The sequence below is a fragment of the Phacochoerus africanus genome, chromosome 1 (assembly GCF_016906955.1).
Source record: "Phacochoerus africanus isolate WHEZ1 chromosome 1, ROS_Pafr_v1, whole genome shotgun sequence".
Taxonomy (NCBI): Eukaryota; Metazoa; Chordata; class Mammalia; order Artiodactyla; family Suidae; genus Phacochoerus; species Phacochoerus africanus.
The window spans coordinates 119,322,667-119,346,513 of NC_062544.1; the positions used below are offsets into that span (position 1 = coordinate 119,322,667).

General features: G+C 39.6%; 1 protein-coding gene across 4 annotated transcripts in view; it reads right to left on the reverse strand.

Moving 5' to 3' along the window:
• Positions 1 to 1,000: 1,000 nt before the first annotated feature.
• HESX1 (HESX homeobox 1) overlaps positions 1,001 to 23,847 on the reverse strand; it is a 31,809-nt gene continuing 8,962 nt past the window's right edge. For 2 of the 4 annotated variants that reach the window (XM_047777374.1, XM_047777384.1), the window contains exons 4-7: positions 2,866 to 3,144; positions 2,160 to 2,359; positions 1,775 to 1,876; positions 1,001 to 1,676 (exon numbers count right to left, since the gene is read on the reverse strand). In XM_047777374.1, the coding sequence (XP_047633330.1) occupies positions 1,578 to 1,676; positions 1,775 to 1,876; positions 2,160 to 2,359; positions 2,866 to 3,022 (558 nt within the window). In that variant the 5' untranslated portion in view covers positions 3,023 to 3,144 and the 3' untranslated portion in view covers positions 1,001 to 1,577. Of the gene's footprint in view, positions 1,677 to 1,774; positions 1,877 to 2,159; positions 2,360 to 2,865; positions 3,917 to 23,847 lie in introns of those variants that run through there. The other 2 variants (XM_047777363.1, XM_047777393.1) reach the window with 2 other exon arrangements.

A 23,847-nucleotide genomic window follows, 5' to 3' on the forward strand; every position in this document is an offset into this window, starting at 1 on the left:
AAAATCTGAGTTGTGCAACTTTTCCTCAGCAATAAGATGCAAATTCCCCTAGTCTTTCTCAAACAAAATTAAAGAAAAGAAATACATATAATGCAGATTCAAGAATTCAACAAGAACCTTCTACTCCAGTCACTACTGGGAAAGAAGAGAATGGCAGAGGAATTGGAAGGAAAGAAAACAGAAGCAAGGGAGAATTCAATCCAAATGGGCAAAGATGAAGTGCAGCTTTCAGGAAACAAAGTCAGCATCCTCCAGCTCATAACAAAATGAACACCCATTCTGGCTTTCCATTAATTAACTGGAAAACAAATACTCAGATTTCTAATGGTATGATTCTCCTGTGAGGCATCTTATCCTATCTTCACCTTTAACTGACATATACAATGGCAAAGGCAAAATAGTTTTTCTCCCAGAAAGTGCCCTAATTATTTCCAGTGACAACATCAGAACATATACATAAAGCAGGACATTTATCCTACCTACTCAGTCAACATAGTGCTTATTACGAAATACAGGGTTTTTTTTTTGTTTGGTTGGTTTTTTTTTTGTTTGTTTTTTGTTTTTGTTTTTGTTTTTGCTTCTTAGGGCACATGGAAATTCCCAGATTAAGAGTGGAATTGGAGCTGCAGCTGCTGACCTGTACCACAGCCACATTGGATCTGAACTGCATCTTCAACCTATACCATAGCTCAGGGCAACACTGGATCCTTAACCCACTGAGTGGGACCAGAGAGCAAACCCGTGTCCTCATGGATACTAGCTGGGTTCTTTACTGCTGAGCCACAACTGAAACTCCAGAAAATATATAGTTGATTAGAAATCACTAAACTGGAAATAGATAGAAACCAGATGATTATTCTCACTTTGAGGAATGAAAGTAAAACACAACATTAAATGAACAAGATAAGTATTTTAAAATTTGCATTTATTTGCACTGTAGTTACTAATAGTATGAATAGGACAACAGATGATTTTATATCATCTACTTTGGTATAACTTTGCTTTTTAAAAAAACACTAAAACTTGAAACTAGAATGCTATAAGGGTTTGTATTGATATGCAGTGAAAAATTCTCACTGCTTTCTGCCAGAAATGAAGAAAAACAAAAGATTAATTAATAAATCCTACTCCGTACTATATTTAAGTATAATCATGTTTTCAAAATGCACTTGAAGTAAACTTACTGAAACAAATCACATCTTTGTGCCATTCTTCAGATTATTTGACTTGAATTACTTTATAAATGGAATCCAGCCTGTGGGGTCAGTTAGTCATGAATGTACTGATTTTAGCAAACTAATCTATTAGATTAAATTTGCTTACAAAAAATAGCTGGCTTTTTCTGAAAATGTTTATTAAAATATACAGGAAAGGCCTTTATTGTAACTAAAAGTGCCCAAGTATAACAGGTACCATGTTATAATAATAGTAATTATTTACAATATATTTTCTGAAAAAAAATGACATTATTCAGATTAAACACAGAAAAGAAAACATCACATTTTTAACACTGGATATTTCCATTGATTCTTCACATTCTGCAATTAGAAGATAATTTCAAATGTTTAGTTTTCTATCTATTCCAGGAGATCTGTGTTGAAACTTTTTTTTGCCATTAGAAATTGAGATTCTCGATGGGATCTTTTCAGCTTTGCACGCCGATTTTGGAACCATATCTAAAATTGAGGAAAAATAAAATAGATCTTAGAAATGTCATTTTTTTTAATTCTTAATATTTTAACCACCACAATTAACAACTATATTTGAAAATTACCTGGATTCTATCCTCTTCTAGATTCAATTTTCGGGCTAAGTCTTCTCTGATATCAATGCCAGGATAGCAGTTTACTCTAAAGACATTTTCCAACATTTCAATCTAAGAATAAGGAAAGAGTTATTTAAAATGTTGATATTTGGTATGTCCAGTAGACTTTAATTTGTACAGCAAAATAACTGCATTTAAAACTTAGGTAATTAATCTGCATGCTTTTTTTTTTTAAAAAAAAGGACTATCCAGAAACTGTTAAAAAGAGAGAGAGAGACTCTATTGTTTCATTAAGAAGTCTTCTAAACTGAGATCCCAAAGTGAATGGGCTTTTGCCCAACAGGGTGTCACTTAAAGTCTTTGTATTATGATTATTGGCTGAAAAACTTCCTACCTGGTTTTGCGTAAAAGCAGTTCTGGGTCTTCGGCCTCTATACCAACTCAATTCTCTTTTCAAAGAAAGTCTTTCTGAGGCTGAACAGTAATTTTCACATTTCAAAACTCCTTCTTCTGGCACTGAGTGATCCACAGTACAAGGTAATGAGATTCCATCAGGAAGACTCGGGACGTGTAGACAAAAGTTAACATCTTTCCCTAAAAACAGAAAAATAAATCCCATCTTAGATGTCCAATTCTATATTCCACAAAGTTCTATACGAAGTAATTTTAGGAACTTGTCTTTAATTTTCCTAGTAGAGCTCTTCTGTGCTTTACAGGAGAATTGACCTTTCATCAACCAAAACACAAAAAGCAAACAAAAATGAATGCCCTGCCTTGCTGATAGAGGACACATTTTGGCCTCTGAATGTCATTCTTCAATGAAAAGAGATGTTGAATATCTGATATGGCAAATAAACCTAGATAGCTTCTGAAGTAAATTAAGGTTCTTAGCATTTGCTGTGGGTGAACTTCATACCCACTTGCATCTAAAGCTGATATTTCTATTTCCCATAGGACTCAGCTGGAGGCATCAGAAGTACAAGACACTTCAGTTATGTAATTGGATGAAACTGCAGTTTGTCTGTGTAGTATTTTTAAAGGCCAATTTAAACACTGCAAACAAATTAATAAATAATCTAAGACATTAAGTTGTGGCATACCTGAAGAGCTGCAGGTATCTGCCCAGGGCCTGTGGGGTTTCGTTGATGGAACATAGTCTTTCTTCTGGTCCAATCCTAAGATGCTCTCAATCGAAAAGGAGCAGGGTGAGGGTTTGCTTTCGGCAAGCCGAGCACCTTCCTGAAGGCTGGGAGACATCCCCGCGTGGGCTGCAGAGAGCTACAGCTCTGGCCTCTCGGCACCTCCTGGGCTGGCTCTGCCCCACGTGTACAGGGCTGGGCCTTCCTGCAGTTCACCTTAAGGCTCTGCCGACAAGGGGGCTGGATTTAGAACGTCACTAATTAAAATCCTGTCTTAGAAAGTTTTAGCATGTCAATGAACACTGGCCTAGCCAGCAGCTCCAGGAGTTAATTGTTTATTTGTTTGCAAGTAATTAGCAACTAATGGCTACACCAGGGGGGCCACCTACAGGGACAAAAAGTGTTATCTCTCCTAAGCAGAGCACAGACTTAACTTTCTCGAAGGAAGTGATGCACAAACTAGCACTCCTCTTTTATTTGAAATCATTAATGTATAAAATCATGCTTTTTTATTCTTTAGTTTATACTTTCATGGATTCCAGTTCCCTAAATGTACAGGCACGATAGGAGAGCAGTCAAGTTATAAATAATCTAATTTAAGTGTATTTTCTTCCAAAGAAATTGGAAAAAATAATAATCTCTTAATGCTATTACGGCAGTTCCGATGAAAATACCTCTTTTCATATGCATATGTAATAGTGAATGTTGTCAATGGAAACACAATAGTATTTGGAGTGCAGCACACTGGAAAAGGTTGGCAGAGTTATTAACACTGAGTATAATTGTCTTCCAAGTGCCTGGATTAATTCATAAGGAACAGTTGCACCGAGTATTTTAAATAATTAATGAGCTAATTCTCTTCTTTCATCTTTTCTTTTAAATGAGAGAGAATACAAGTTTATACGAAGATTCATATGTGACCACCTCCAAGTAACTTGAAAGCATGACTACTCAAACTAGATGAAGAATCTCTCCCATCTTACTTGCTTCAAAGAAAAAAAACATACTTTACCATATCTCTTGAAGAAAAATTTCTCTGTTCATTTTTTGAGGGATGAGGATGGGTATCATGAGAAAAATAAAGTTTGTGAAAAATAACCCAGAAGGGAATATTTTAATTTCATCATCCTAAGAAAGTGTGAAATTAAGAGAGAAACACAGCTGCTAATTGGGAAGATTTTTGAAGTGGCCTCTTTCCACAAAAGTTGTGACACTTAGTTCTTGTATTCTTCTTCTTCCACTACCTTCTTGCTGATAAATTTAAGTGCTCAGCTGTATACAGCATTTAAACAACTATTGGGCACTTTTTGTGGGAAGAGGAAAAGTGGTCTGTACTCAAAGGATATAGCCTCTGGATGGAGCTCAATGTCATTAGATTTGACTGTATCATGATGTCACTTCCTAGCATGACATCATAAATACTAAGCTAAATTCTTCCTTAGGAGAGCTCTAGAGTGAACAAAGGATTCACATACAGAATGTCAACAGGCACACAAGTGGATTTATAAATATACAAGTAAAGCCATTCTGAGGATAAATAAACTAGTAAATATTTATACCTCATAGAGGTTTTGCCTACAGTGTCTTGGGTGGTAGACTGTGCAATGGTGGGGGTGACCTTACTCTGGGAAAGCTTTGAGAAAGTGATGCAGGATCTTCCAGATTCCTTTCTCTCCTCTGAAACATGCATTCATTCATCCTTCACTCCACAACTGGTTGAATATCTACTTAGTACCAGAAAAAACAAAATAGAATCCTTGCCTTCATGAGCCCACAAAGCTCACAATGGCATTGGGGGGGTGGGGTGGGGAGGCAGGCAACAAACAATAATTGTAAGTAAGTAAATTATCTTGTACATTAACCAGTGATGAGAATGGTTAAAGGAAAAAGGTGAGCCAGGAAAGTAAAGAGACCTGGAAAGAGGCCTCACTGAGACTTTCAAACCCACAGATGAGTGAGTGCCCTAGAGGCCCACGTTGCAAGGATACTACAACACATGCTGAAGCAATGCCAGTCCCCAATTTCCTTTTCTTTATTTTTTTAAATTTTATAATGATTTTCATTTTTTTCCATTATAGCTGGTTTACAGTGTTCTGTTAATTTTCTACTGTACAGCAAGGTGACCCAGTTACACATACATGTATACAGTCTTTTTTCTCAGATTATCATGCTCCATTATAAGTGACTAGATATAGTTCCCAGTGCTGTACAGCAGGATCTCATTGCTAATCCATTCCAAAGGCAATAGTTTGCATCCATGAACCCCAAGCTCCCAATCCATCCCACTCCCTCCCCCTCCCCCTTGGCAACCACAAGTCTGTTTTCCATGTCCATGAGTTTCTTTTCTGTGGAAAGGTTCATTTGTGCCATATGTTAGAGTCCTCCAGTTTCTTTATCAAAATGGACATTACAATATTTTTATTTCTCCTGAGTTGATTTTTTTTTTGCTACAGCATGCAAAGTTCCCAGCAATCAAACCCATGCTACAGCACTGACCTGAGCCACAGCAGTGACAAGACTGGATTCATAACCTGTTAGGCTACCAGGGAACTCCTCCTGAGTTGATTTTATCTGAACTTACATAATACCATTTTATATATGGATGAGTAGATGAAAATAAAAGATGGCAAAGAATTTCTTGAAAAATGTGGAGGAAATCCAAGCTCATATACAGCACAAGGGGTTAAGGACCCATCGTTGCCACAGCTGTGGCGCAAGTCACAACTGTGTGGGTTCGATCCCTGGCCTGGGAACTTCCACATGCTGTGGGGTGCAGTCAAAAACAATGTGGAGGAAATGTTTTCTCATATATTCATTCAACAAATTTTTATAGATGACTTAACAGTCTTAGACACCATTCTAGGTGCTAGAGATTAGTAATGAACAAAACAAGGTCATTTCAGAGAGTGACAAACATATTGAAAGGAGTAAACTTGGTGATGGTGATAAAACATAACAGGGGTGGAGGTGGAGTGGAAGAGGGTCCTAAAGTACTGATGGTCAGGGAGGCCATTCTAAGGAGGTGACATTCTAACTGAAGCTGAGGATGAGATAAAGCTAGGATGCCAAGATCTTGAGAAAAAGCACTGCAGGGAGTTCCCTGGTGGTCTAGTGGTTAAGCTGTGGTGCTTTCACCATTGCAGCCCAGGTTCAATCCCTGGTCTGGGGACTGAGATCTCACATCAAGCCACTGCACACGAGCCCCGAGCCCACAACAAAAAAGAGAAAGGAAAGAAAAAAAAAAAGAAAGAAAAAGCATTCCAATAAGAGGGAACAGCAAGTATAAAGGTCTTGCAGCTGAAAAGCATTAGAATATTTGAAGAAGAAAAGGGCAGTTAGCCAGAAGGAAGTGAGTGGTACCAGACGCTATTGTTTGGAGAGCCCAACCTGGCTGGATAGTGGATGCCTTTATAAAGACCATGGTAAGGAGTTCAAGGGCAAAGAGAAGCCAGGGTAGGGTTTTAAACTGGGACTAATAAGACGGTCTGAGCTGTCCTTACTCACAACGCTTGTGACACCAAATGTCTGTGGGTTTTTCATACCAAGCAATTCTCCAATTCTCTGCAGACACCGACAGTTCAATTCTGACGCAAACTACCTGCAGTTAGTGCAGACCCTCAAGGTTAAGGGCTCAGACTCACAAGACTACCCCCGCTTTAGATACCAGTTGCAAGTCCCAGGTTGCCACCTGCACTTCTGACCAACCAGCTGTAAATCTGGAGCTCCCAAGACTCCCTTCTCAGGTTCAATTATTTGCTAGAATGGTTCACAGAACTCAGGAAGGAGCATTGCTTACATTTACTGGTTTATTGCAAAGGATACAACTGAGGAACAGTCAAATATAAGAGAGGCATAGCACAAGGTGTATGGGAAGGCGCACAGAGCTTCCATGCTCTCTGGGCACACCATCCTCTCAGCACTTCAATGTTTTTTTCAGCCTGGAAGCTCTCCGAATCCTGTCCTTTAAGGGTTTTTATGGAGGTTTCATTATATAGGCACCACTGATTAAATCATTGGCTATTGGTGACTCACCTCAATCTCCAGCCTTTCTCCCTTCCCCTGAGGCTGGGAGGTGGGGCTGAGAGTTAAAAGCCTCTGATCTAAGGTTGGTCTTTCTAGTGACCAGCCCCCATCTTGAAGTTATTTAGAAGCCCACCAAGACTTGTGTCATTAGAATAAAAGATGCTCCTATCACTCACCTCACTCAGGAAATTCTAAGAATTTCATAGCTGTGTGCCTGGAAATAAAGACCAAATATATTTCTTTTCTTCTTTCTTTTTTTGGGGGGCTACGTCTGTGGCATGTGGAAGTTCCAGGGCCAGGGACTGAACCTGTGCCACAGCAGTGACACTGACAAATCCTTAACCCGTTTCATTACATGGGAACTCCCAAATATACTTTTTTTTTTTTAAATCTCTGATAGGATTTATGTTTTAAAAACCCCACTCTGACTGCTATGTGGAAAGACACAGAAAAGGGATGAGTATAACGAGGGAGATCATTTAGGTGTTGTCTATTCAATATATTTTTACTGAGAATATACCATGTGTGAGGCACTATTCTAGGTATGGTGAAAACAGCTAACTGTCTAGGGGCAACAGATGATGGCTAATAGTGGATTTGGAGAGAGGTACAATTCTTCAGCAGGCTGTGGGAGACTGAGTAATTGAATAACTAGTCCCAATCCCCATAATATATTATATAGCCACCCCTATGCTGTGCATCATAGTGGATATGATATACCTCCCACCCCTTAGGTTTGGGTTTGTCTATGTTACTTGCTTCAGCCAATCAGAAGTGATGTAAGCAAAAGCTTGAAATGTGCCAGCCTGCCTGATTTGCCCTTCTGAGCTTCTGACATCACCATGTGGTCATCTCTGAAGTAGCTGCTGCCCCTCAGCCTGAGCCCCAGAATGAACACACATAGAGTAGACCCCAACACATCCTGTGGCCTGCAATCAAGTAGGCTACACCCAGGCAAACTCACCCAAAGACCAATCTACCTGCAGTTTTGTAAGAAAAATATATATTCATTGCTTAGGCCGTTGACATTTCTGAGGTTATGTGACACACAGTATGGTAGAGGAAATGGATCATTTAAGGAGAGAAAAACACATCTTGCTGATGGATTGGTGAAAATGAGGGCAAGAGAGGCATTAAGGATGGCTGTTTCTTGGCTTGAGAAAATATAATGTCAGTTACTGGGGTGTGAAAGCCTGGACTAGAGGAGGAAAGGTTTGAGGAGAAATGAAGAGTTCCAGTTTGGATAGCAAGCTCCTGGATTGACAAGTATGAGCTCAGAGCTGAATTTCTAAGTTTGTGCATCACCAGCACAAATCATAGATATTAAAACCATTAAAAGCCAGAGGTAGATCACTTACATGTGGAATTGAATAAAATGATAAGAAAGAACTTATAAAACAGAAACAAACTTACAGATTTCAAAATCAAATTTAAGGCTACTAGATGGGAAACTAGGTGGGGAAGGGATAAATTGGGAGAATGGGACTAGCACATGTACATTACTACATATAAAACAGAGGAACTCCTGCTATGGTACAGTGGGTTAATGATCCAGCCTGCCTCTGCGGAGGCACCAGTTAAATCCCTCGCCCGGTGCAGTAGGTTAATGATCTGGTGTTCCTACAGTTGCGCATAGGTCGAAGCTCTGGCTCGAACTTTATCACTGGCTCTTGATGTTCCATATGCCACAGGGGCAGCCAAAAAAGAAAAAAAAAAAAAAAAGATAGAACTAACAAGGACCTATATATAGCACAGGGAGTTCTACTCAATGTTCTATAATACACTATATGGGGGAAAAAAGAATGGATATATGTACATGTATAATTGATTCACTTTGCTGTAAACATGAAGCTAATACAACACTCACTGTAAATCAACTATACCCCAATAAAAGTTTTAAAAAATATTTTAAAAATATGGATTTCCCACTGTGGCAAAATGAGTTAAGAATCCGAATGCAGAGGCCTGGGTCACTGTAGAAGCGTGGGTTCAAATTCCTGGCTGGGCACAGTGGGTTAAAGGATCTAACATTGCTGCAGCTGTGGCTCAGATTCAAACCCTACTCCAGGAACCTTCATATGGTGTGGGTGTGGCCATAAAATTTTTAAAGAAAATTTAAAAAATAAATAAAATAAAAGGTTTGCATGAGATGACTTAGTGAGTAGACCTAGATACAAGAAGGATCTTAGAACCACCTCTAAGGTATTTCAACATTTGGAAATTGGGGAAGATGTGCTGGAGAAGGAACTGGAGAAGGAAACAGCTAGTAAGGCAAGAGAAAAACTGGGAGACACAGCAGCTGACCCATGAGAGGAAAAAGGGTCAAGAAGAAAGATGGCAACAAGAGCATCTCAAGCAGTCTTCCTGCTTCCAACCTTGATCCCCTGTGCTTCTCTAACAACACAGTAAATCAGCTCACGCCTGGAGTTCCTGGTCGTGGCTCAGTGGTTAGCAGATCCAACTAGGAACCACGGAGTTGCAGGTTCGATCCCTGGCCTTGCTCAGTGGGTTAAGGATCCAGCATTGCCGTGAGCTGTGGTGTAGGCTGCAGACACGGTTCAGATCTGGCATTGCTGTGCCTGTGGCATAGGCCGGCGGCTGTAGCTCTGATTGGACCCCTAGCCTGGGACCCTCCATATGCCAAGGGTGCGGCCCTGGAAAAGACAAAAAGACATAAAACAAAACAAGTCAGTTCATGCCATAACTCTGCTAAAAAAATGGGTTCCTTTCTCAGCAAAAGTCAGTCTTTCTAGGGGCCTTTAGGGTCCTCCATGATCTGCCCTCCCCCTCCCCTACCTGATTTTATCTCCCATCTCCCAGGCTCATTGTTCCAACCACACTGGGCCTCTCTTTTTCCTGAAAATACCTGGCACCAATCCTGCCACACGCCTTTACATTGGCTGCTTTCAGTACCTAGAATCTTCTTCCCTCACATATTCTCATAGTTTACTCCACCACCTCCTTCAAGTATTTCCTCAAATACTTATTTTCTCGATAAGGTTACTCTTCTTCCTCCCCTTTAAAAATTTCAGCCTCTCTCTCAGGACTCCTGGGACCCTTTGCTCTGCTCCAATTTTTGTTAAAAGCATGTACTATCTTTTGCCTTGTTATATATCTGTTTATTGTTTATCTCTAAGATTTTTGTCTATTCTGTTTATTCTAGCACCCAAAATAGTGCTTGGCGCATACTAGGTGAAAGAATAAGTGAATGGTCAGCTGTGTCAATGTTGCTGAGAAACTGAGTAAGAAGAAGATAGGAATGTATCTACTAGCTTTACTAACAAGGGGGTTACTGTCAACTTGGGCAAACTGGAGGGGGTAGAGAGAAAAGCCGTACTTGAAGTAAACTGGAGTGAATGGGATCCTGGATAAAACACACCTTCAAATGCACTGCTGAGATCCCAACAAATAAGGAGAATTCTGTTTGTTCACCAAATAAAACAACAAAAAACCAACCAAGAACTGAAATCAGAACTGGGAGCAGTGATATGTAACCAAATGATAAACATAAGGTCACCTATAACAGCAGAAATCCTTAGCATCACTGAAACCAGGCTTCTAACCCTCAGTCTAGCAGTAGATAGGGGAGCTGAACTAAAGACTCTCACTTTAGGCCAGGACTGTACATATTACTTTCCTGCAAAAGCAGACCAAATCCTCTCTGAAGCTTCCCTAATTTAGGTCCACAGGATTCCTAGAGATTAAAAGTAAGCAAATAAAAACTCACAATTAAAGATCAGCGAGCACAAGAGGTCAGCCACCATGAGAAAAAAATCATCAGAAATAAGATTTATACCATGTGGCAAAGCCTTCTAGTTGTTTCACAATATCCATTCTGTACTCTTCACTAGTAATATACTTTTTCGGTAAAGATTAGCAACTACAATTTCCAAACTGCCTTTCATGTTGGAACGGTCAAATGACTTCCCACCTATGAAATGTGAGCAGAAGCAATGGGTATAATTTTAAAGCCTTGATCTTGAAAGTTAGGGCTGGGCCCTTCCTGTTCCCATTTTCTTTTTCCTGATGTCTGGACTGCGGACAGGCTGGTAGGAGCTGGTGAAATGTTAAGGATGGCCGTATAATAAGAGAGAGGGAGCTGAGAACACTGTTGATTGAGGACTGGATTTTTCCATACCATCACTGGACTAGGTAGGTGCATGGAGAAATGTCTGTCTTATTATTTGGGGTCTCGTATAGCAGTCAAATCTATACCCGAACTAATACAGATCCAAGTGAAATTCAGATACTGAAATTATCAGGTACAGAATACACAATAGCTATTAACGAAAGTTTAAGGATTCTAAAGGTTAGAGTCCTAAAAAGAGACAAGCCAAAAGAAATTATTGGCAATGACTGGGAAGATTTCTAAAAGAACAAAATGGAAAAATAAATGATTTTGGATAAAATGGAAAAATATATCATTTGATAAATATATTCAGTGGATAAGTTAAAAGGCATTTTGGATACAGTCATGAGAGTGCCTTATCCACACCCTCACCAACATTTGCTATTATAAACACTTTAAATTCCCCCTAACCTGAGGTAAAAGAATCTCATTGTTTCCTTTCGCATTCCTTCAAGTAAGGCTGGCATTTATTTCTTCGTATGTTCATTAGCCAATACGTGTCTTCTGTGAAATGATAGTTTATGTCGTTAGTCTGTTCAGGCTGCTATAACAAAATGCCACAAAACGGATGGCATATAAACAACGAAAATATTTTCTCACAGTTCTAGAGGCTGGAAATCTTCGATTGGGGGTGCCAGCATGGTTGGGTGAGCGCCCTCTCCTAGGCTGCATACTTTTCCTTTCAGCCTCACATGGTGGAAGAGACCCAGAGGTTTTCTTGGACTTCTTTTATACAGGCACTGATCTCATTCACAAGGGCTCTGTCCTCATGACCCAATCACCTGCTAAAGGCCCCACTTTCTTTCTTTTTTTCTTTTTTGGCTTTTTGCTATTTCTTGGGCCGCCCCTGCGGCATGTGGAGGTTCCCAGGCTAGGGGTCTAATCGGAGCTGTAGCCACCGGCCTACGCCAGAGCCACAGCAACGCAGGATCTGAGCCGCGTCTGCAACCTACACCACAGCTCACGGCAACGCCAGGTCATTAACCCACTGAGCAAGGGCAGGAACCGAACCCCCAACCTCATGGTTCCTAGTTGGATTCGTTAACCACTGCGCCACAACGGGAACTCCAGGCCCCACTTTCTAATACCAACATACTGGGCATTAGTATCTCAACATGTGAATTTTGAGGGGGACACAAACATTCAGACCACAGAATGTCCTCAGCCCATTTTTTTTTTTTTCTCTTTTGGCCGCCCCACAGCATATGGAGTTCCAGGCCAGGGATCAGATCCAAGCCACAATAGCAACCTATGCTGAAGCTATGGCTATGCCGGATCCTTAAACTCACTGTGCCAGACCAGGAACAGAACCTGCATCCTACTGCTGCTGAGATGCTGCCAGATCCTATTGCGCCACTGAGGAAACTCCTCAGCCCATTTTTAATTGGGGTAATTTTTTGTTGTTGTTTCTTTCTTTTTTTTTTGACTGTGCCCATGGCATGCAGAAGTCCCCAAGCAAGGGATCAGACTTGTGCCACAGCAGCAACCCAAGTCACAGTAGTTATAATACCAGATCCTTTAACTGCTAGGCCACCAGGGAACTCCTTGCTATTGTTTCTTTTCTTTCTTTCTTTTCTTTTCTTTTCTTTTTTTTTTGCTTTTTAGGGCCGCACTTGCGAATTGGAGCTACAGCTGCTGCCCTACACCACAGCCACAGCAACACAGGATCTGAGCCATGTCTATGACCTATACTACAGCTCATGGCAATGCCAGTTCCTTAACCCACTGAGCGAGGCCAGGGATGGAACCCACAACCTTGTGGTTCCTAGTTGAATTCGTTTCCGCTACGCCATGATGGGAACTCCCTGTGGTCATTTCTTAATGAATGGAATTTTTCATATATCAAAGATAATAACTCTTAGGTGTACATAATAAATATTTTCCACATTTTGCTTTTTATGTTTTTACTTTACTGATGCTGTCTTTTGTCAAATGAAGTTTCATATAGTAAGATGTATTGATCTTACCCTTTATGGTTTTTGCCTTTAAAAAAGGCATTTCCAGCTCTCCTTATAGTAATGGTGAGGTAGCTTCTATTGTACCTATATCCCAAAGATACAAACTATAAACTCTGGACAAAATATTTAATTAATTTTTTTTGCTTTTTAGGGCCGCACCTGCAGCATATGGAGGTTCCCAAGCTAGGGGTCTAATTGGAGCTACCGCTGCTGGCCTACACCACAGCTACCCAGGATCCAAGCCGTGTGTGTGACCTACACCACAGCTCACAGCCTTGCCAGATCCTTAACCCACTGATCAAGGCCAGGGACCGAAAGTGCAACCTCATGGTTCCTAGTCAAATTTGTTTCTGCCGTGCCACAATGGGAACTCCTGGATAAAATATTTTAAAAACTATCCAGAAGTACTGGAAAGTGGCCAAGAATAGGCAGAAACTGAAAGAGGAGACACTTGGAAGAAGTGAATAGCACTGGATGAGTTAGCCATTTTATGGCTTTTTGTCTGAAGGCAGGCACCAGACAGCATTGTGTGGAATGATTCATGGATTTACTGGCTTAATGAACAAAGGGAGAGAGTTCAGAGTGACCACAGCAGCTAGGAAGTGAAAGTGAATCCTAGGAAGGAAAGAGATATAGAGAAGGGCCTCAAATTCTGCATATAAATTCTACCCAAATTTGTGGCTGACACCTAAACCTGGCATGCATAGTGGAAATTCCGAACATCTTAGCTAATAACAAAATGAATGAAGAGAAATTTCGGCTGATGACAACCACATGAGAGACAGATTTTAGAGTGTGAGCACATTAATATATGTGAAATTAAACTTACAGGAGAAGCAGAGAAGATACAGCAGAAAAAATATTTCAAAAAATAATGGCTGTTACAATGAGATCCTGCTGTGTAGCATTGAGAACTACGTCTAGATACTTACATCGCAACAGAACAATGGGAGGAAAAAGAATGTATACATGTATGTGTAACTTGGTCCCCATGCTGTATAGCAGGAAAAAAAAAATGGCTGAAATTTCCCAAAATTTGGTGAAAGACATAAATTTATGGATTCAAGAAGCTCGAAGAACTCCAGCACGGGAGTTCCCGTCGTGGCGCAGTGGTTAACGAATCCGACTAGGAACCATGAGGTTGCGGGTTCGGTCCCTGCCCTTGCTCAGTGGGTTAACGATCCAGCGTTGTCGTGAGTTGTGGTGTAGGTTGCAGACGCGGCTCGGCCCAAAGAAATAGCAAAAAGACAAAAAAAAAAAAAAAGAAAAGAACTCCAGAAGGATAAACACAAGGAAAACTATACCTAGGCAGATCATGGTTAAATGGATGAAAACCAAAGATAAAGAGAAAATTTTGAAAGCATGCAGAGAAAAAAAAGGCACATTATATATAAAGGAATAATAAGATTTGACTGATTTCTTATCAGAAACAAAGGAGGCCAGAAGACAATGGAAAAATATCTTCAAAGTGCTCTTTAAAAAAGATTTTCAATCAATACTATATCAACCCCCACCACAAAAATAAAAAAAAGCCTCAAAGAATGAAGGCAAAATAAAGATTTTTAAGATAAACAAAAACTAAGAGAATTTACCACCAGCAGACATGTACTACAACAAAGTTACATGTGTGACTTCCAGGTTTAGGTGTTACGAAGCATTGTAGGTTCTGCTTTGGTCTCTTGGATAGTTCTTTATCCAAGCGGAAGCCAGCCACTGTGACATGTATAGGGAAGGCCAAAATGGAGAGGAGAATGAGGTTTCCTGACAAGAGTCAACACACACTTGCCAGCTATGTGAATGAGCTACTTGGGAAGTGAATTTTCTAGCCCCAGTCAAACCTTTAGATGACTAAAGCCCCAAATGACATCTGACCACAATCTTAGTAGACACTCCAAGACAAGACTGGGTATCTCAGTCATTCCTAAATTCCTGACACAGAGAAACTGTGAGAGGTATTAAATGAATACTACTGTTTTAAACCACTAAATTTTGGGTGATTTGTGCAGGACTAGATAATTTATCTACAAAGCTCCATCATAAAAACTGGAAAGGGAACAGATTGATCTATAGGTAGGTAGATTGATCAAGAACAAAAGAGAGAAAACAAATTACTAATATTAGAAGTGCCTATTGTGGCTCAGCAGGTTAAGGAATTGACATTGTCTCTGTGAGGATGCATGTTCAATCCCTGGCCTCATTCAGTGGGCTAAGGATCTGATGTTGCCACAAGCTACAGTGTAGATAGCAGATGCAGCTCCAATGTGGCATTGCCGTGGCTGTGGCGAAGGCCTCAGCTGCAGCTCTGATTTGACTCCTGGCCCAGGAACTTCCATATGCTGCAAATGTGGTCATAAAAAGAAAAAAAAAATACCAATATTAGGAATAAAGTGGTGATATCACTACAGAGACTACAAACATTAAAAAGATAAAAGAATATTCTGAACGACTTTATACCAATAAATTCAACTATGTGAAAAAGAAAAATATCTAAAAAATATGATTACCAAAACTGAGACAAAATGAAATATAAAATATGACTAGTTATATATCTATTAAAAAAATTGAACTGGTTATCAAATTTTTTCCCACAAAGAAAAATCCAGGCCCAGATAACTTCACAGCTGAAGTTTATCAAATATTTAAAGAAAATCTTACACGAACACCAATTATTATTATTATTATTATTTTTTGTCGTTGTTGCTATTTCTTGGGCCACTCCCTCGGCATATGGAGGTTCCCAGGCTAGGGGTTGAATCGGAGATGTAGCCACCGGCCTACACCAGAGCCACAGCAACGCGGGATCCGAGCCGCGTCTGCAACCTACACCACAGCTCATGGCAACGCCGGATCGTTAACCCACTGAGCAAGGGCAGGGACCGAACCCGCAACCTCATGGTTCCTAGTCAGATTCGTTAACCACTGCGCCACGACGGGAACTCCACGAACACCAATTTTAAACTAACCCTTTGAGAAAATAGAAGGGGAAGGACCCTTCTAAGCCTGTTTTATGAGACCTTAATAATCCTAACAAAAATTTCAAAAAAATTACAGACAGGGATCTTTCATGAACACTGACCCCAAAACCCCAAACTGTCAGCAAACTGAATATAGAAATATATAAAAAGGATAATACATTATGACTAAGAGATGCTTTTACAAGAAAGGCAAAGATAGTTTAACATTCAAAAATCAATCAATGTGGAGTCCCCACTGTGGTGCAATGGGACTGGTGATGTGTCTGCAGTACCAGGACACAGGTTCGATCCCTGGTCCAGCACAGTGGATTAAAGGATCCAGCATTGCTGTAGCTGCAGTGTAGGTTACAATGTGGCGCAGATCCCATTCCTGGCCCGGGAACTTCATATGCTGTGGGGCAGCCAAAAAGAAAAAAAAATCAATGTAATTCATCATATTAATAGAAAAAGGGAATAAAATCATGTGATCACTTTAGCAGATGCATAGTGGTAAATATCGAATACTTTCTCCTTGAGATTAGGAACAAAGGAATGATGGTTACTTTCAACATTTCTATTGATCACTATATATATTTATAAGCCAGTGCAATAAAGCAAAATAAATAAATAAAGTCACATTGATCAGAAAGGAGGAAGATAACATCTCTTTTCACATATGATACAATTGTTTATATAGAAAAAATTTAAGAATCTACAAAACTACTAAAATTAATACCTGAATTAAGCAAAGTCATACTATACAGGTAAATATACAAAAGTCAATTTAATTAAATATATCAGTGGCAAAGAATTAAACATTTGCTATGATCCAGCAATTCTGTTCCTAGAAAAATGAAACATGTTCACAAAATACTTGGTGAGAATATTCATAGAAGCTCTACTGATACTAGCTCAAAAGGGCAACTAGGTGTCTACTGATAAGAAAGTGGATAAATTATGGTAAAATTACATAACAGAATACAACTCAGCAACATAAAGGTATATACTATCAATATATGCAACAACATTGATGAATTTCAAAAAATGTTATGCTAAGTCAAAGAAACCTTATTCAAAAGAATATGTGAAGCTAAATTTGGGAGTTCCCGTCGTGGCGCAGTGGTTAACGAATCTGACTAGGAACCATGAGGTTGCGGGTTCGGTCCCTGCCCTTGCTCAGTGGGTTAATGATCTGGCGTTGCCGGGAGCTGTGGTGTAGGTTGCAGACGCGGCTCGGATCCCGCGTTGCTGTGGCTCTGGCATAGGCCGGTGGCTACAGCTCCGATTCAACCCCTAGCCTGGGAACCTCCATATGCCGAGGGAGCAGCCCAAGAAATAGCAACAACAACAACAACAAAAAAGACAAAAAGAGAAAAAAAAAAATTCACTTATGCAATGTTCCAGAACAGATAAAATTAGTTTACACTGAAAAAACTAGAATGTGGAGTTGGAAGTGGAGAATGAATGGGGAGAAGGATCAGGAAACTTGAGGGGTGATGGTAATGTTCTATATCTTGCTAGAGTTTGGATTACATAGATGTATTTTTGTCAATACTCACTGATTAATACTCTTGAAGATTTAGTCATTTCATGTAAAATTTTATCTATTAAAGCATAAACAAGTACTGAACTATAGTTAATGATACACATGCTGAAGAGTTTAGGGGAGAAGTATATTGATGTCTATAACTTTATTTATTTATATTTTTGGCTGCAACCATGGCATATAAAAATTTCTGGGCCAGGGATCGAACCCATGCTGCAGCAGTGACCCAAGTAGCTGCAGTGACAATGCCAGATCCTTAACACACTGCACTACAAGAGAACTCCTGTAACTTACTTTAAAATGCATAAAAAATAAAATGGATTGGATAGGTATTTGATCATAATTAAACATTATTCTATAATTGTAGAACTCCTAATCCAATAAAGTTTTCTAAGATGATGGACATGTTCTATGTCTGTGCAATCTAACAGGGTAGCCACTGGCCACATGTGGTTAATGAGCACTTGCAATATGGCTAGTGTAAGTGCTGGTGCAATTAAATTTTATTTTTGTTGTTATTTATTTATTTACTTTATGGCCGCATCTGTGGCATATGGAAGTTCCTGGGCTAGGAGGGGTAGAATCAGAGCTGTAGCAGCCAGCCTACACCACAGCCACAGCAATACCCCATCCTAGCCATGACTGCAACCTACACAGCAGGTGATGGCAATGATGGATCCTTTAACCCACTGAGTGAGGCCAGGGATTGAACCCATATCCTCATGGACACTGGCTGGGTTCTTAACCTGTTGAACTACAATGGGAATTCCTGTAATTTATTTAAATTGAGGTAGCCACATGTCGCCAGCGGCTACTATACTATATAGCACAGAGAATATTTCCATTATTACAGAAAGTTCTGTTGGACAATGCTAGTCTAGAAAGTACAGAACAATGTTGCAAATAGTGATGATGGAAACAGATATCCTTGTTCTGTTCCTGACATGAAAACATTTTTTTACCATTAATATAATGTGTATTGCTGGTTTCTAATAAGTGCTATTTACCTAGAGTAATGTTATAATGAATACAAATACAAAATATGTATAGTGCTTTATAGCTTTTAAAGCATTTTAGTAGATTTTGTTTAATCCTTTAACATATCTTCCCTTATTTTTAGCTGAGAAAACTAACTCAGATTTCAGCTGTAATTTGCAGAAGTTATCAACTAGCAAGCGGAAGAATCTTGATGTGAGTTTTCTACCTCCAAGGTCCCTGTTCTATTGACTTTATCAATTAATGGCCACTGTAACATCTTCATCAATGGTCTCACAATATAAACATAAAAGTGTAAGGATCAATTAAGAAAAAGGCTGTGAAACTTTGTATGTGATCAGTCCTCAATATCTTTCAACACTTATTTTGAGATTAAAAAATAAAAGCCTGACATACTGACATTGAAGAGAAGAGATTGCAGGAATTGTAAAATTGTACAGTCTTTATTTTAAACATCTATATGTACAAGATAAAGTAAAAATTGAGAGATTTATGTTTTGTTTTGTTTTAGTAACTTGTAAATCAACCTAGGTTTTTTTTTGTTTTTTTTTGTCTTTTGTATTTTTAGGGCCACACCTGTGGCATATGGAGGTTCCCAGGCAAGGGGTCGAATCAGAGCTGCAGCTGCTGGCCTATGCCACAGCCACAGCCATTCGAGATCGGCGCCACGTCTGTGAACTACACCACAGCTCACAGCAGCACCAGATCCTTAACCCACTGAGTGAGGCCAGGGATCGAACCTGCGTCCTCATGGATGCTAGATTCATTTCTGCTGAGCCTTGATGGGACCTTCCAACCTAAGTTTTGATGGCATGTTTTTGGTCTAATATCAGGAAAAAGGCCCAATGTCTTAGGTTCACAGAGATCTTTATAAACCAACCATATAATTATTATTCTTATGGTCTATGAGCATAAGAAAGAAACGCAATAAGCACAATTTTAATGACATTTGCCCCTTACTTTTGCCTAGAATTACACTGTTCTATTTGAGACCACCAATGTTTTTAAATGTCAAAATGTGTTTTCTAAAATAAAATACTTTAGGAGTTCCTGGTGGTCTAGTAGTTAAGGGTCTGGTATTGTCACTGCTGTATCATGGGTTGCTGCTGTGGCGTGGGTTTGATCCCTGGCCTGGGATATTTTGCATTTCATGGGGCATTGCCAAAAATAAGTAAATAAATGAAAGTAAAATATTGGAGTTCCCATCATGGCTCAGTGGTTAATGAACCAGACTAGCATCCATGAGGATGCGGGTTTGAGCCCTGGCCTCGCTCAGTGGGTTAAAGATCCAGCATTGCCATGAGCTGTGGTGTAGGTTGCAGAGGCAGCTCGGATCCCATGTTGCTGTGGCTCTGGCGTAGGCCAGCGGCTTCAGCTCCGATTTGACCCCTAGCCTGGGAACCTCCATATGCCACGGGTGAGGCCCTAAAAAGACAAAAGACAAAATAAAATAAAATATGATAAAATAATTTTTTACTATTACACCTTCAGTATCACCTAGAACAATGTAGATACTCAATAAGTATTTGTTGAATGAGTAAATAAGTGGATAGATAGATGGATGGGACTAGGAAGAGGTGAATTTGTAAACTGGTCAGGGAATGTAAATGCTGTGTGTTTACTACTGTTGCATTGTTTTCTTGGCCACACCCACAACATGAAAAAGTTCCTGAGCCAGAGATTGAACCCATGCCACAGCAGTAATCTGAGGCACAGCAGTGAGAACACTGAGTCCTTAACTGCTAGGCCACCAGGGAACTCCATCACTATTTTTTAATGTGTAAAAATTTCCAATGAAGTACTTATATATTACCTTATACATACTCCAGGGTAATCCACAAATTAGACATTACATGGTCTAACTAAAATTCAATAAAAAGTGAGATGGGGGACTCATTGTAAAAATCTGAAACTAAAATTAAAAATTTTAAAATCCTGGGACACAATTCACATCTGTGACACTCTGCTGTTCCTAAGGTCCAAATCAGTCAGTGCTGTTACTTGAGACACATGCTATATTCCCCAGCAGTTACAAGGTTCAGGAGAGTTGGGACTATTTCACATACACTTCTATCCAGTACCCATCACATGCACATCACATGGGAGATATCCAATAAAGCTTTGCTGAATAAATTCACCTTATTTGTAATATTCCAAAAGCATTATAGGTGTTCCCCTCGTGGCTCAGTGGAAACGAATCTAACTAGGAACCATGATGTTGAGGGTTTGATCCCTGGCCTCGTTCAGTGGGTTAAGGATCTGGTGTTGCATGAGCTGTGATGCAGGTCACATGCGGCTTGGATCCCATATTGCTGTGGCTGTGGTGTAGGCAGGTAGCTGCAGCTCTGGTTCAACCCCTAGCCTGGGAACTTTCATATGCTTGCAAGTATGGCCCTAAAAAAAGAAAAGAAAAGAGTACAGCTTTATAATTTTATATTCTCAAATTGGTCAAAATTGTTTTCAGTATAGTGCCTTGCAAATATCAAGCTGTTGATTTTAAAAATTTGATATAAAACCATCCAAAACACAGATGCATTTCTATTTTTTTAAAAGATTCATTTAGTACTATGCTACATAGTGTAAAATAGGATAATCTCCCTCAATTCTACTCCATTTTTACTCTCCAACCCACTGGTTACTACTACTACCAGTTTAGTGCATCTCCTTCCTGGCTTTTTAGAATGCTTTGACATAACTAGGTAGATGCACACAGATGTTTTTATCTGTATGGAGTCAGACACATGTATTATTCTGCAATGTGGCTCCTCCACACTGACATGACATGACATCAGCATGAATAGCTCTACCTCATTCCTCAAGAGCCACTTGGTGCTACATCAGGTGGAAGAACCATAACTTATTGAACTGCACCCCTGATAACGGCACTTAGGCTTGTCTCCAATTTTTAAAACGATAACAAACAATGAATACCTTGTTAGCCCATATGCAGGAGTATTCCTTTTTCTTTTTCTTCTTTTTTTTTTGTCTTTCTGCCATTTCTTGGGCCACTCCCGCGGCACATGGAGGTTCCCAGGCTAGGGGTCTAATCAGAGCTGCAGCCACCAGCCTACACCAGAGCCACAGCAACATGGGATCCAAGCCCCATCTGCAAACTACATCACAGCTCACAGCAATGCCGGATTCTTAACCCACTGAGCAAGGCCAGGGATCAAACCCGCAACCTCATGGTTCCTAGTCGGATTCATTAACCACTGTGCCACGACAGGAACTCCAGGAGTATTTCTACTAAAATGTTTCTTTGAAGAATATATCATTTTTTGGTGGATGTTGCCAACCTCCCTCCAAAAAATCTTTAGCAGTGAGTATTCCCACCCAGTCTAGTCCTTGTCCTTATGTCCTCTCCAGAATGACAGTGGGAATAAGAAAACCCGGAGTGAGGCTAAATTAGACTCAGGTTTTCCCCAGACTCAATAATCAAAGATAAAATAGTTTAGGATTTAGGGATCCCAGGGGCTCAGGCCTACACTTCAGTGCCATTTAATCTAATCATTGCAGATTAAATGAGAGTTGTCAGTTAACCTGAGAACCTGATTGTTATTTATAACATTGTTTCTGGAGGATAAATGTCATGGTTCTTATCAACTTAAAAACAAACTCGAATCACAACAAACATTTATTAAATTCCAGCATACATCAGGGATGTACAAGGTACCGAGGAGATGAAATGATTTCTGCCCTCAAGAAACTCATGGTTAAGAAGATAGTAATTAATTTTGTTAGGTGTGATAATGTGATTATGGTTATATTCTTAGAAAATATCCTTTTAAAAGATATTCTACTTGGAGTTCCTGTTGTGGCTCCGGGTTAAGGATCCAGCACTGCTGCAAGCTGAGGGAGGTCACAGATGTGGCCTGGATCCAGTGTTGCTGTGGTTGTGGCGTAGACCGCTGCTGCAGCCTAGCCTGGGAACTTCCATATGCTGCAGGTGTGGCCATAAAAAGAAAAAAAAAGATATGCTGCTAAAGTATTTACAGGTGAAATTTCAGGATTTCTGGGTCTTACTTTAAAATACTTAAGGAAAACAAGAAATAAAACAGATAATTGAAGCAAGTGTTGCAAAATGTTAAGTGTTCAACTGGAGGGATGGATATATTCATTACCTCAGATGAAGAGAAATACAATAATGTACAGTCAAAACCATGACATCTATTTACTTAATAATTTATCTTTAATATATTTTTTTATGGCCACACCCGGGGCATGTGGAAGTCCCCGGGCCAAGGACTGAATCTGAGCCACAGCTGAGGCAACGCTAGATCCTTCAACACACTGCACTGGGAACCTTGGCCTCCACAGTGACCAGAGCCACTGCACCTAGATTCTTGACCCACTGTGCCACAGCAGGAACTCTTCTCTTTAAAATTTGAAAGAAATTTAAGGAAAAATATAGTTTCCATAATGAGAAAGTTAAAAACTAATGAAAACTGGCAGCATGCAATTTAAATGATAAAGACTCTAAAAATACTGTAAGGTATTTTATCTGGAATAGTAAACATTATTGTCACACAGCTCACACACATAACGTAAATAAATGAGTTCATTTTAGTAGGAGAAGTGAACTGGAAATAACATTATTTCAGAAATCTAGTAACTCAGATATTAGCGGAATTGCCTTAAAGTAAATACATATTTCTAAAAGGATACAATCCAACAAGGCAGCTGTCTTGGTGACCACTGGATCCTTTCAGTACTACCTGAGATTCCACAGCTGTGACCTAGGCTGCAGCAGTAGCAATGCTGGATCTTTTAACCCTCTACACCAGGCCAGGGATCCAACCAGCACCTTTGCAGTGATCCAAGCTGCTGCAGTCAGATTCTTAACCCATTGCACCACAATAGGAACCCCCCCACCCCCGCCCCTGACCCCGACACTTTTTAAGATTACAGTTAGTTATTTTGTAGAAAGTCCTTCATTTAGGGTTTGTTTGATGTTTCCTTATGATTGGATTCAGGTTAAGCATCTTTTGCAGGATATCACAGAAGTGATGCTGTCTTCTTCTATTATTTCCTATCATTTAGCACATGGTTTTAATTTGTTTCATTCCTGGTGACTGATTGTAACTTTGAGCATTTGATTAAGATAATGTCCTACTACAAAATTATACTCTTCCTGTTTTGTAATGCAGTATTTTGTTGTTAAAGTATTTTAAACCTATGTAAATATTGTGTCCTTCAACAATATATATTCATCAATTTATATCAATGTGAACTCAGAGTTTCCTATTTTATTTAATGAGTTATAATCTCATTATTTATTGTGATATTGAAGTTTCCTGATCTGGCTAATGGGAGCTCCCTTCTAGCTGACTTCTGTGT